The following is a 12,588-nucleotide window of genomic DNA, read 5'->3' as shown; positions in this document are numbered from 1 at the left end:
GAGAAAGCATCCACCATGGGGAATGGTCACATCTCAATTCCTTCTCTTCCACTTCTCCTTTCAGGATTTAGGCATACATGTACTAGTGCTCAGTGTGTTTTTCGGGCCTCAGAGTTGGGGTCTCAGACTGTACTGTTGGCCATGTAGGATCCAGCTGCCTTAACTGCTGTGTCACCAGCTGGCCCAGTAAAAGTATTTTTGACAGGATTTTGCCACTGGGATCTTCTGCCCCAGCCACCTAGCTACGTGGGATTACAGGCGCATTCTACCATGCCTGTCTTGTTTAGGTTGGTCTGGGATCCAAACCCAGGCCTCCCACGTGGCTTGATCATCATACAGGGGCACCCTACTGCTGTGGCACTGTAGCTGGTTCTAAACTTTACTTTTAAAGGAATGTGTGTTTAAAATTAACTTAAAAATTTTGGGGCCAGCCAGGTGGCATGTGGTTAAGGCAGCTGCATCCCATATAGCTGACTGCATGGTTCAAATCCCAGATCTGGTGACTTGAAAAACACATCAAGATAATGAACATGACTGCTCAAAACCCCAAGAGGAGAGTGGAGGAGGGGGGATTGAGGTGTGATCATCTCCTTTGAGGGGGTGGATTTCTCACTTTCCCTCTTACTTTCTCTCTCTCTCTGTCTCTCTCTGAGTGCATGCTCCTATAGCAAACTAAAAACAGAAACCAAGGGACCAGCAGGTGGCGTGGTGATTAAGGTGCTGGATACTCCCACATGGCTGACCAGGGTTCAAGTCCTGAATCTGGTGGCTTGCTTTCTCACTTCCTCTCTCTCTCACTCTCAACCTCTGTCTCTCTCTGGTCAAATTTAAAAAATAAATAAAGGAATGAATAAATAAAAATAAAATAATTTTTTAAAAAAACAGAAACCAAAGAAAATCTTTTCATGTTCTCTGAATAAATAATTCTGTATATAGGAACCTACTCTAATAATGTAAAATCAGGGTATTAATTGCAAAGATGTTTACAGCACCACGTAATAATGAAGAATTAGAAACTCCCTGATAAGCGTTGTGGGGCTTATATTGTGAAACTCATGGAGCTTATTAACGAAACACTAATATGTCTAATATAATGTCTAATAGACATTTGTTGAGGAAAGACATTCTAAATTCCATTAAAATGGTATTTACTTAATAAATTGCTTCCAACTGTATGCTTATCTGAAGTGAAAAAGCCAGATACAACATTATATAATGCATCTTCATTTAAAAATATTTAGAGAAAAGGATAAAGGAGATATGACTTCTGTGTTAACAGTGTTTGCTTTTTAGCTGTTAGGGTGCAGGTGCCTTTTTCTCTTGCTTTATATTTAATGGAAAAACTTTTTTCCATTTATTTTATTTTTATAATTTCTATATTTAATTATTGTGCATCTCTTGCTTTTTAAAACATACTTTTGTATTTTTATATATTCTAGAAAGAACAAACCCTCCTTTGTAACTTGAATGAGAAGGAGAAGAAATTTGCCAGATAGTGGTAGAATTTTTAAATACAAGGAAGGATGTTAAGTGAAATTGACAACAGATAGAAGCAGGATGAACCCTTCTGTCAATGACAGGATGGTCTGAGATAGAGCATCTAACCTTTGCCAAGAGACAGAAAATGCTTCAAAAAGTATGAGCCGGTCTCCTAGCACAGTGGTTTAGTGCTGTGCATAGGCAGGTAGATTACCACGTGGCTGACCATGGTTCAAATCCTGGTCCTGGTGGCTTGAAAACATGCCAGGCATATGCGTGCATGCCTCAAATCCTGACAGGATGAAAAAACAGAGGAAAAAGAATTGTGGAGTGACTATGCCCCATTGGGGGAGCTTCTCTTTCCTCTTTCTCTCTCTCTCTTGAACATGTCATCTAGCAATTTAAAAAACAATAAAACCAAGGGCCAGCAGGTGACATGGTGGTTAAGGTGCTGGACTCCCACATGACGTATCATGGTTCGAGTCCTGGACCTGGTGGCTTGGTTTCCCTTTCTCTCCCTGTCACTCTCTGATGAGCTCACATGCCCTGTTGCACATTAAATAATAATAATAAATAAATAAAATAAATAATTATTTTTTAAAAAGAGGACAAAACTGTGAATTTATGCTAAAGTATAGCTTCTATATTATAATTGAAAACCTGAAATATTTTTAATGGCAGTACTAGTGGAAGGTTTTATTTTTATCATTTTTTGTGGTACTTAAACACAAAGTAAAAGAGAAAAAAAAATCCAAGCTCTCTTGAGAATTATTGAATGAATAGTAGAGGCTTTTTATGACTGGCTACTTGTCTGAATTGTCAGATGACAGGCATTTGCATTTAGGGCAAAGACTTTATAATCCAACAATCCCCTCAAGGAATTGGCTGACCCAGATCATAGAAGCCAGAGAGCTCATTGTAACATCTGGGTTGAGATGGTTGTTTTAACTTTGCATCTATCATGTGGCTAGATGGTTGCACACCGGTAAAACGTGACACTGCAAGCTGAGCCCCATGGAAACGTCCTGAGTTTGTGTTTGGAGACTTCCCTGAGTACACAGGGCATGTGCATGCCCATGATCCAGGACTGACTGAGGCTGGGGGTGGATGACAGCATCAAGACTCTGCTGGGCTTGCCTCCCTCTCTCCCTCTGTGTGTCTGTCTCTCTCACACATGGAAGAAATTAATAAACTTAAAAAAAATGTGTCACCAGTAGTAACTTCTAACAAAGGAAATTATTAATAACAATGAATTCTACTAAGAAAAACACATTTTCAGGGCCAGCAGGTGGTGTGGTGGTTAAAGTGTTAGACTCCCACATGGCCAACCACAGTTCAAATCCTGGACCTGGAGGCTTGCTTTCTCACTTTCCTTCTCTCTCCCTCCCTTTCTCTCTCTGGTCCAATTTAAATAATAATAATAATAATAAATAAAATAAATAATTTTTAAAAAGAACATGTTTTCTTTAGAGAGTGTGGAGTACTTTATTTAAATAAGTTGTTTTTCAAGCCTGCTTTTCAGCGTAATGATATTCTAGAGGGTAGAAAGGATGTTTTGGAGGTCGTGCATCATGATCGGACCAGAAGGCTGTCATTGTGAAACCTGTGATCAGCTCTGCTGTGTCCTTGCAGTCTGGGGTTCTATCTGTAGCTCCCACAAGGGGCAGGGGTTTCTCTTCTCTCCATTTGTAGATGATGCCCCAGGGCAGCATTATGGAAAAGATCACGTTCCTTTGGGGTTATTCACTGTGACTGTGGCTGAAAGATTCTTTCCAGTTACCCACCCAGATGGAATTTGTGACAGTTTAGCAGCCTAGATGCTGAAAGAAATATGAATTGCTGAATCTCTATGTGTCTGTGTGACTTCTGCTTTGATCGTGGTTTTTGATGATGTAATTAATTACACCTGGAGCTGTCTGAGTGGGGTGCTCCAGGGGCAGATACTTGTCCATTATTTTAGTTCTAAATATTTTATCCAATTTGAAAAGAATCTACGGTTTAAAACTTTGGCCCTGAAAAGTCAACATGTGCTCTGCCAACAAAGTAGTACATTGAATAACTGAGTGTGTTTATGATCTTGCAGGAGTTTGACCAAGATAATGACTGCAGTCATTCCGTATTAGTCAGCGAAGAAGGAGATCCCAGTGGCGATGAGCAAAGCTGGACACCCAGGACAGAAGGTATCGGCCTCAGTCCTTCAAGTGTACACACAGTGAACACTGTCTGAGCTTCCCCTAACTGCAGAAGTGCTCAGTGCAGAACTTTGAAGACAGAAAAACACAAAGGAAAGTCGAAACCGCTCATAATCCTATCCTTGGGTCCATATTTGAATCAGTGAGTCTGGGCAACGTGTCCCCGCCAGACCAGTACCCTCTCTGAATCCTCTTTATTCCACCCCTCTCCAGCTCAGCCAGCCATTCTGGGTCCTTCTCCTTTTTGTCTGGTGGCCTCTTTTTCCATTTCTTTCCTCTCAGACTCTTACATCAGCTCCAGGGACTCGTTTCCTTCCAGAACCAAGCACTTCCCATCAGCTGTTGGCCTCAAGGAGAGGGTGGGAGGCATGATAACCTAAGCCTCAGTTTAAGAGAAAAGCCTAGAATTTTCCAGAACAACACCCTTTCAAATATGTTACCCTGCCGCATTCTTAAGTGCAAAGACACTTAACAGGCCACAAGGTATTTGCAGATTCTCACTTCAGAAAATAGTTGCCACAGCTATTACATTTGTCTATCATCTATTCTCCTAGAGCCTTCTTAAATTGTTTATTTGAACTGCTCCAGTTTCTCCCTGGTAATTTTCTGGCCTCCATTTCTAACACGCCAGGGAAGCTGCCCTTCCCTTCAGATGTCGGTTTTCTTTTTCATCCCTCTGCATCTCCCTGACGGCTTTTCTCTTATTGGCATGGTTGTTTGTCTCCTTCAGCCTCTGGTGCAATGCTGCCCTCTTCTGGCCAGCTTCCTGTCTTCTTTAAACTCACAAAAGCTCCTCTCCTCTGGCTGAAGAACAATTTATTATAGTAACAGTTAAAATTATGACACCCCAGGGGTCAGCAGGTGGTGTGGTGGTTAAGGAGCTGGACTCCCACGTGGCTGTGGTTCAAGTCCCAGACCTGGCAGCTTCCTTTCTCACTTTACTTCTCTCTGTCTCTCTCTGGTGAGCACTCATGCCCTATAGCAAATCAAAAGTAATAATACATAATTTCTTGCTTTTGGAGAGACTTTTTGCCATAGGGCATGTGCATTCACCAGAAAGACAGAGAGAGGGAAAGTGAGAAATTACCCCCTGGGGGGTTAGGGGGGATGGCCATGACACAATCCCTTCTCCATTCTCTTCTTGGGATTTTGGGCATGCATGCACTTGTGCCTGGTGTGAAGCCTCTGGTTCCAGCAATGTACCACTATGCCATCTACTGGCCTCAATAAAACAAATAATTCTTTTTAAAAAGTTATGACCTCCAATTGAAATAAGCAAATTCTGGTGTCCTTTTGAACAATCCTGTGGTCTGCCTTGAATTTCCATAGACTTCAAAGCCTACTTTCAGAAACCTAATGGTGTCCCAAGTACCTTCCGAGAGGTTAAGTATTTTATTGCCATTGTTGCAGAGTGCCACCAAATGAACAACACCAAAGCCAGATTAAGTTTAAGGGAGTCTTTATTAGCTGACCAGCGACTACAGTCTGAGGCTCGGAGGGGAGGGGGGCGCCGAGAGTCAGAACTGCAGCCCTGACTGAAGTTTGAGTAGTCTTTTTATAGGGGGTCAGTTACCAGGGGTTTCTGTGCAAGCAGTTACAGAAGCTGAATCAAGCAGGTTAATTATGTCTGAGGGGAGTGGGGTTTCCATGTAAGCAGTTACATTGCTATACCAAAGGGTTTCGGGCTAGTTAGCAAAGACAGTAGCAGGTACAGGATGTCTCCCGGATATAGTTTTCTGTATGGCTAGCACACGCTATTTTCTCATGGGAAGAGCAAGCAGGTTTACAGAAGCAGACAGCCATGTTAGGGTAAGGGAACAAAATGGACAGTTGTTCATGTGCAAGATCTAATATGCGGCCTTCCACACCATTGGAGGGGCTTCTAATTATTGTCAAATGGATTTGTAATGTTTGTGATTTTCACGCACAAGCCATAACTCTTATGCAGCATCTCCAAAAAACTCTTGCAGCTTTAAGCTGTAGGAACTTGGATTATCAATTTGAAAGAAACAGTGTTATTTCTGATAAAAACCTCTCACTGTTGATAGGGACTCAGGTGAGCTGGTTACTTTTTTTCAGGCACACGATCTGAAAAGTGTTTTGAGCATTATTGTCCATTGTCCTCATCTTAAGTGTCAATGTAAATCTCTTTAAATCCCACTTATGTGTTCTTTCTAACATATCCAAATTCTTAAAGTTTGGATGCTTGCATACTTTATGAAGTGTAAATTTACTGTGTGTTCTACTCTGTTTTGTTGCTAATAACATAATTACTTGAGTCTTAGTAATTTATTCAGCTCTCTGTTTGAAGTCCAAGGTTCAGGGGCCATGCCTGAAGAAGGTCTTGCTGTTTAGCAGTATAGCAGAGGTCAAAAGAAGGATGTCTGTGTCCATGAGTCTGTCTAATTCTTCCCCCTTATAAATCTACCAGGGTTCAATGGTGGGGTCCCTGCTCTTATGCCTAGTCACTTCCCAAAGGCCCCACCTTTCAACACCATAATCAGACTAATTTTCATCCTCCTAATCCAGTTACAATGGCTGGCCAAATTTTAACCCGTGATTTGGAAGACACATTCAAACCATAGTGCCATGTGACTATTTATTCTGTTGTAGATGTACATAGTTGTTTAGTTTATATCTGTTCACACATTGTATTATTCTTTTAAAAAGGAAATGGGGGGAACCAGCAGTTAGCGTAATGGCTATGTCACTGGATTCCCACGTAGTCGACCGCGGTTCGTGTCCCAGACCCGGTGGCTTAAAACTCACGCCGGGCGCGTGTGAGTGCATGCCCAAGATCCCGAGAGGAGAATGGAGGAGAAGGGATTACGGCGTGACCATCCCCCCTGGGGGGTGATTTCTCGCTTTCTGTCTCTATGTCTCTCTCTGTCTGTCTGGCGAGCGCACGCGCCCTACAGTGAAAATCTCTCCAAAAAAAAAAAAAAGGAAATGGCACTAAATGTGTGTGTGTGTGTGCTAATATGTTTGCCTTAGGGCACGTGCACTCACTAGGGACAGAGAAAGAGAGATAGAGACAATGAGAAGGAAAGTGAGAAATCACCCCCCTGGGAGGGGATGACCAAGTCACAGTCCTTTATCCTCCATTCTCCTCCTGGGATCTTGGGCAAGCACGCACACATGCCCTAAGTGATTTTCAAGTCACTGGGTTTGGTACTTGAACTATGGTCAGTCATGTGGGAATCCAGTGATGTAACTGCTATGCCATCTGCTGGTCCCAAAATGCCAGTATGTTTGGATTACTCTTTTTGTTTTTGTTTTGTTTTTGCTAAAGGGTGCATGTGCTCACTAGAGAAATAGAAAGAGGGAAAATGAAAAATTACCTGTTGGGGGATGGCCACACCACAATCTTTTCTTCACTCTCCTCCTGGGATTTTGGGCACACACACATGCCTGTTGTGTTTCAAGCTGCAGGTCCGGCACTTGAACTGCAGTCAGTCATGTGGTAGCCCAGCACCTTAATCACCACGCCACCTGCTGTCCCCTGTATTACTCCTATAGACAATCTTTATGGAGAACTTAAGTATTTCTGCAGCATGTTTTTGTCTTATTATGAGTTTTTATAGCAGATAATTTTTTTGTGATTGTTTATTTAATTTTATTCATATTATTATTTCTTTTCATGCTCATCAGAGAGAGCCAGAAAGAGAGCCAGAAAGAGAGAAAGTGGGAAAGCAAGTCACACATCTGGGACTTGAGCCACGGTTCACCATGTGGGAGTCCAGCACCTTAACCACTATGCCACCTGCTGGCCCCTGTAGCTGATAATATTTAAGAAACAATTTATAGACAAAAGAAAAAAAAGCTTCATCCTTTTTTTTTTCTTTTTAAGATAATTTGTTGGCAATAGCATGTTTTTTTCTTTTTTTGGAGAGATTTTTGCTATAGGGCGCGTGCGCTTGCCAGACAGACAGAGAGAGACAGAGAGACAGAAAGTGAGAAATCACCCCCTGGGAGGATGGTCACACCACAATCCCTTCTCCTCCATTCTCCTCTCGGGATCTTGGGCATGCACGCACATGCGCCCGGTGGGAGTTGAAGCCAGCAGGTCTGGGACTTGAACTGCGGTTGACTATGTGGGCGTCCAGCGGCATAGCCATTGCGCTAACTGCTGGTCCTGGCAATAGAATTTTTAAAAAGACACCTAGATACAATACACCAATAAACTTAAAGTTATACAGTGGAATGTAAGTTAAATGAAATGAAACATTTAATAGACATATTTTCTTTTGTTTAATAATTATTTTGAATTTAACTTTATTTATTTATTTTAATTTGACCAGAGAGAGACAGAGTGAGAGAGAGAGAGAGAGAAAGGGAAAGCAAGAAAGCAAGCCACCAGGTCCAGGACTCGAACAGTGGTCGGCCATATGGGAGTCCAGCGCCCTTAACCACCATGCCACCTGCCAGCCCTGACATGTTTTCTTAAATATTATCTTTGATTATTACCAATTTGAAATGTCTGGACTCTGAAAACTTAATTTGATCATATTCACACTCTTCAGAATGAATCAACATTATCATACTAAGATATATAATTGTACAAAGAAACTGATACCTTAGCATTTCTGAGAGTCAACAATTCAAATGAACTGTGTTTACTATTAAATCATAAATTCAAAGAAGTCACAGAAACAAGTGATACTGTAAAAAATGAACACTATCCTACACTCAAATCTGAGTTAAGGGAACCAGCAGTTAGCGTAATGGCTATGTCACTGGATTCCCACGTAGTCGACCGTGGTTCGTGTCCCCGGACCCGGTGGCTTAAAACTCACGCCGGGCGCGTGTGCGTGCGTGCCCAAGATCCCGAGAAGAGAATGGAGGAGAAGGGATTGTGGCGTGACCATCCCCCCTGGGGGGTGATTTCTCGCTTTCTGTCTCTATGTCTCTCTCTGTCTGTCTGGCGAGCGCACGCGCCCTACAGTGAAAATCTCTCAAAAAAAAAAAAAATCTGAGTTAAGTATTTCTGCAGTGTGCTTTTGCCTTATGAGTTTTTGCAGATGGTAATGTTTAAGATACAATTTATGAACAAAAAAGTCATCTTTTTCTTTAGCATAAAAATCTTGTGTTCCTCAATGAACCGTTTTCTCAGAACAAAACAGACACAAACCATGTAAACTAGAAATTGAGCCTGTAAATCTCTTTTCTTGAGTTAATAAGAGCTTATTTCCTAAAATTCCTGGGCTTAAAAGCAATAATTACCTTTTTTTTAGAGAGAGAGAGAGATTTTTGCTATAGGGCACATGTGTTCCCAGAGAAACAGTGAGAGAGAGAGAGACAAAAAGAGAAAAAGTGAGAAATCACCTCCTGGGGGGGATGGTCACACCACAATCCCTTCTTGGAATTTTGGGCATACACGCACACTTGTCCGACATAAGTTTCGAGCCTCCAGGCCTTGGACTCAAACTGTGGTCAGTCACATGGGAGTCCAGCACCTTAATCTCCACATCACCTGCTGGCCCCAAATGTTAGATTTTAAGTACAGGGTAAATCTGTCAGGATGCTTAGTTATAGATAACAGGATCTACTCTAGTTGTGTTAAAAAGGAAAGATTTTAAAAAATATATTAGAAAGTTTATGAACCATTGAAAAACTAGAGGACAGGAACTGTCTCAGTCAGTTTGTGCTGCCATAACAAAACTCATAGATCACATCACCTCAACATTGATCTTCTCACAGTTCTGGAGGCTGGGATGTCCAAGATCAAGGTTCTGGCAGGGACTGGTTTCTTGTGAGAAGCTGTTTTCCAGAACTTGCAGATGGTTACTTTGTTCCCACATGGCCTTTCCTCTGTGCATGCACAGAGAGGAAGAGAGAAAGAGAGAGAGATCTCAGGTCTCTCCTTATAAGGACTCTAATCCTACTGGATCAGGACTTCACCCTATGACCTCGCGTAACCTGAATTTCTTCCTCAGAGGCCTGATGTCCACATACAGCCACGTCAGAGCTTGAACGTCTGCTTTGGGGAGGGACACAAATATTCAGTCCATATCAGGAGTAAACTCCCAGTTGGATTGCCAGGAAGAACTCCTCTAACTCTATCTAAACACTGGCCGGCACTGACCCCAGATCAGGCTGCCTCTGCCATAATCAAGACACTTCTTCCACCAGCAGCCTAGGAACCCCATCTCTGCTGACGCCGTATCAACACAGAGATCCCTGCACCTCACCTTTTTTTGCGACTCGCATGCATCCATCTTCCAAGTAAGCTTCCTGGACTCTAGCAGCACAGAAGACTGGAATGGTTTTTAAGACTATGTTGAGATTCATAATCTGGGAAATTATCAAGACGTGGAGACAACCTCCAAATATTGGGTCATTGGAAAAGTCGTGATGTATTTTTGGAAAGAAAAACATAGATACGTCATGACTTTTTTGACGACTCAATATTTTGATCCTGGATGCCTACAACCCCAGGCAGATACACCCGTTAGTTTCAACAGAACAAGGAGAACACACAGAAAAGTTAGACTTTTCTGGAGAAGGCAATCTTTGTTCATTGAGTGAATTAGGCTAGGCCAGATTTTAAGTTTCCATCTTAATATAAAGGCATTAACACAAACAACAAATTAAAGATCATTTTCTGACTTCTATTCAATAGCTGCTTCATCTGAAAAGAAGACATGTTTCCAAGTGGTCTCAGAGTCAGTACATTCTATAATCTTTTTTTCTTTTCCTCACTTAGAACCAACATCTGGATGTAGCTGTTTGCTTTTAACAATTTCTAAAAAGGCAGGTCTTTCTTATACTTGCTTATTATATTTTTGTTCCTTGGCTTGAAAATGAAGCCAGGAGGCCAGCTGGTGTTGTGGTGGTTAAGGCACTGGACTCCCACATGGTCGACGACAGTTTGAGTCCTGGACCTAGAGGCTTGCTTTCTCTATCTCTTTCTCTTGTGAGATCACATGTCCTATAGCAAGTTTTTAAAAATAACAATAATAAATAAAATTTTTAAAATAACTCTTTAAAGAAAGAAAAAGAAGTTAAAGAATGAACATTTGAGCACATTAAATTTATTTGAAAACATTCAGGGTTTATGATGTCTTGCCAAATGTATAAGTACAATTGTTCTTAGGTCACTGTTCATGTGAATACCCTCTAATCAAGTTTTCTAACTTCCACAGCAAAGTATTAAATGCCTCTAGCCTTTGTACCAGAACATCCTATTCACTGACAGTTTGGTTATTAGGAATGCATGCTGTGTGTTTTTCTCACTCTCACATGACAGCTAGGTTTCTATACTCAAGGATGACTACAAACATGTTATGAAGACATCCATCTTCCTTTCAAGTAGAACGACCTTGAGCTTGTCATGCATACTCCGGGCTATCAGTTTCTTCATCTCTAAAATAAAGGGCTTAGTTGTCTCCAGCCCTGCAATTTCAAGCCTCTCATTTAGCACTTCATGGTGCTGGGATCTTTGAAAAGTTTTAAAAATTGAACATTCTAAGGAGACTTGATTTCTAGAGAAGTGTTCCTTGCTATTGTATAATGTCAGAAAACATGCAATCAACTTGTCTTATTTGAGAAGCATCAAGAAAACCAAATGTATTTTGGTTTTCATAGTGCCTCAAATATAATATTATATGATATTAGGTGACAAAGATAGTAAATACCATTATCATTTGCCTGATAAATAACACTTTGAAATTTTTGACCTTTTCACTTTTTTAAAAAATTATTATTTAATACACTAGTCCCTTTAAATGGTATGAATATAAAAACTGAGCAATAAAAATGCATTCACTGTGGTGATTCCTATGTATTTGACAAAATATCCCAAATCCTTTAAACGTAATAAAAAACTGCTAACTGAGATCATGATGAAGATGCTAGCTATTAAGTAACTTCCCAGGGTCAGCGAGGGAGTGGCAGAGGAGAGGTATAGGCCCAGATCTGTCGGGTTCACCGCCGACCCTCAGCCTCTCTGCTACACTTTGTCTCTAAGCATTCAGTTAGTGGAACTTACTCAGATAGAAGGGAACTGACTACATGGCTCTGCTAAATGCATGGGTAAGAGGGAATACTGGGACAGGGACCAGCAGTTAGTGTAATGGCTATGTCTCTGGACTCCCATGTAGTCGATCGCGGTTCGCATTCCAGACCCGGTGGCTTAAACTCAATGCTGGCGCGTGTGCATGCATGCCCAACATCCTGAGAGGAGAATGGAGGAGAAGGGATTGTGGTGTGGCCATCTACCCTGGGGGGTGATTTCTCACTTTCTGTCTCTCTGTCTCTCTCTGTCTGTCTGGCGAGCACATGCACCCTATAGCAAAAACCTCTTAAAAAGAAAAAGAGGGAATACTGGGACAAGCATTGCATCCTCCTTGGAAAGACGTCCCCTATGCTCCCACCACCCACTGGCCCACTTTCATCACCCTACTCATCTTGCTGTGTTCTTTGCTTTCATAGCCTCTCTGCTAGCTACATCTTTAATTTGTACATCTTCAGCACAAAATATTGGACTTGGCAAATACTTAATACAAATTCGTTGGGTGGAAATATTGATAAATGAACAAATCTTAAGTACAAGAACTTTTAGAGTGGTTTACACTCATCTTTAACATAAATTTGCTTGGGCTATGTTGCTGGACTCCCATGTAGTTGACTGCGGTTCAAGTACCAGACCTGGTGGCTTAAACTCACACCGGGCGCGTGTGCATGCATGTTCAAGATCCCGAGAGGAGAACGAAGGAGATGGGATTGCGGCATGGCCATTTCCCTGGGGGGTGATTTCTTGCTTTCTGTCTCTCTGTCTCTCTCTGTCTTTCTGGCAAGCACACGCACCCTACAGCAAAAACTTCTCATCCCCCCCCCAAAAAATATATATAAATAAATTTCCTTAACATGGATAGCATTTCATTTTTTTTTTTTTTTTTTTTGGAGAGGTTTTCAC

At 41.6% G+C, this 12,588-nt stretch overlaps 1 protein-coding gene and 1 non-coding gene across 5 annotated transcripts in view; both read left to right on the top strand.

Moving 5' to 3' along the window:
• The window catches only part of MAP3K19 (mitogen-activated protein kinase kinase kinase 19), a 65,827-nt gene that overhangs the window by 6,153 nt on the left and 47,086 nt on the right, over positions 1 to 12,588 (top strand). For all 4 annotated transcript variants that reach the window (XM_027768768.1, XM_027768769.1, XM_027768767.1 and 1 more), the window contains exon 3: positions 3,563 to 3,659. In XM_027768768.1, coding sequence (XP_027624569.1) covers positions 3,563 to 3,659 — 97 coding nt within the window. The remainder of the gene's footprint in view (positions 1 to 3,562; positions 3,660 to 12,588) is intronic.
• Positions 10,014 to 10,071, top strand: MIR9771A (microRNA mir-9771a). Its single transcript, NR_130590.1, has one exon. It is a non-coding gene; the product is annotated as a microRNA mir-9771a (primary transcript).

Source organism: Tupaia chinensis, unplaced genomic scaffold (genome assembly GCF_000334495.1).
Source record: "Tupaia chinensis unplaced genomic scaffold, TupChi_1.0 Scaffold147433_1, whole genome shotgun sequence".
NCBI classification, from domain to species: Eukaryota; Metazoa; Chordata; class Mammalia; order Scandentia; family Tupaiidae; genus Tupaia; species Tupaia belangeri.
This window is presented reverse-complemented; position numbering and strand designations above follow the sequence as displayed.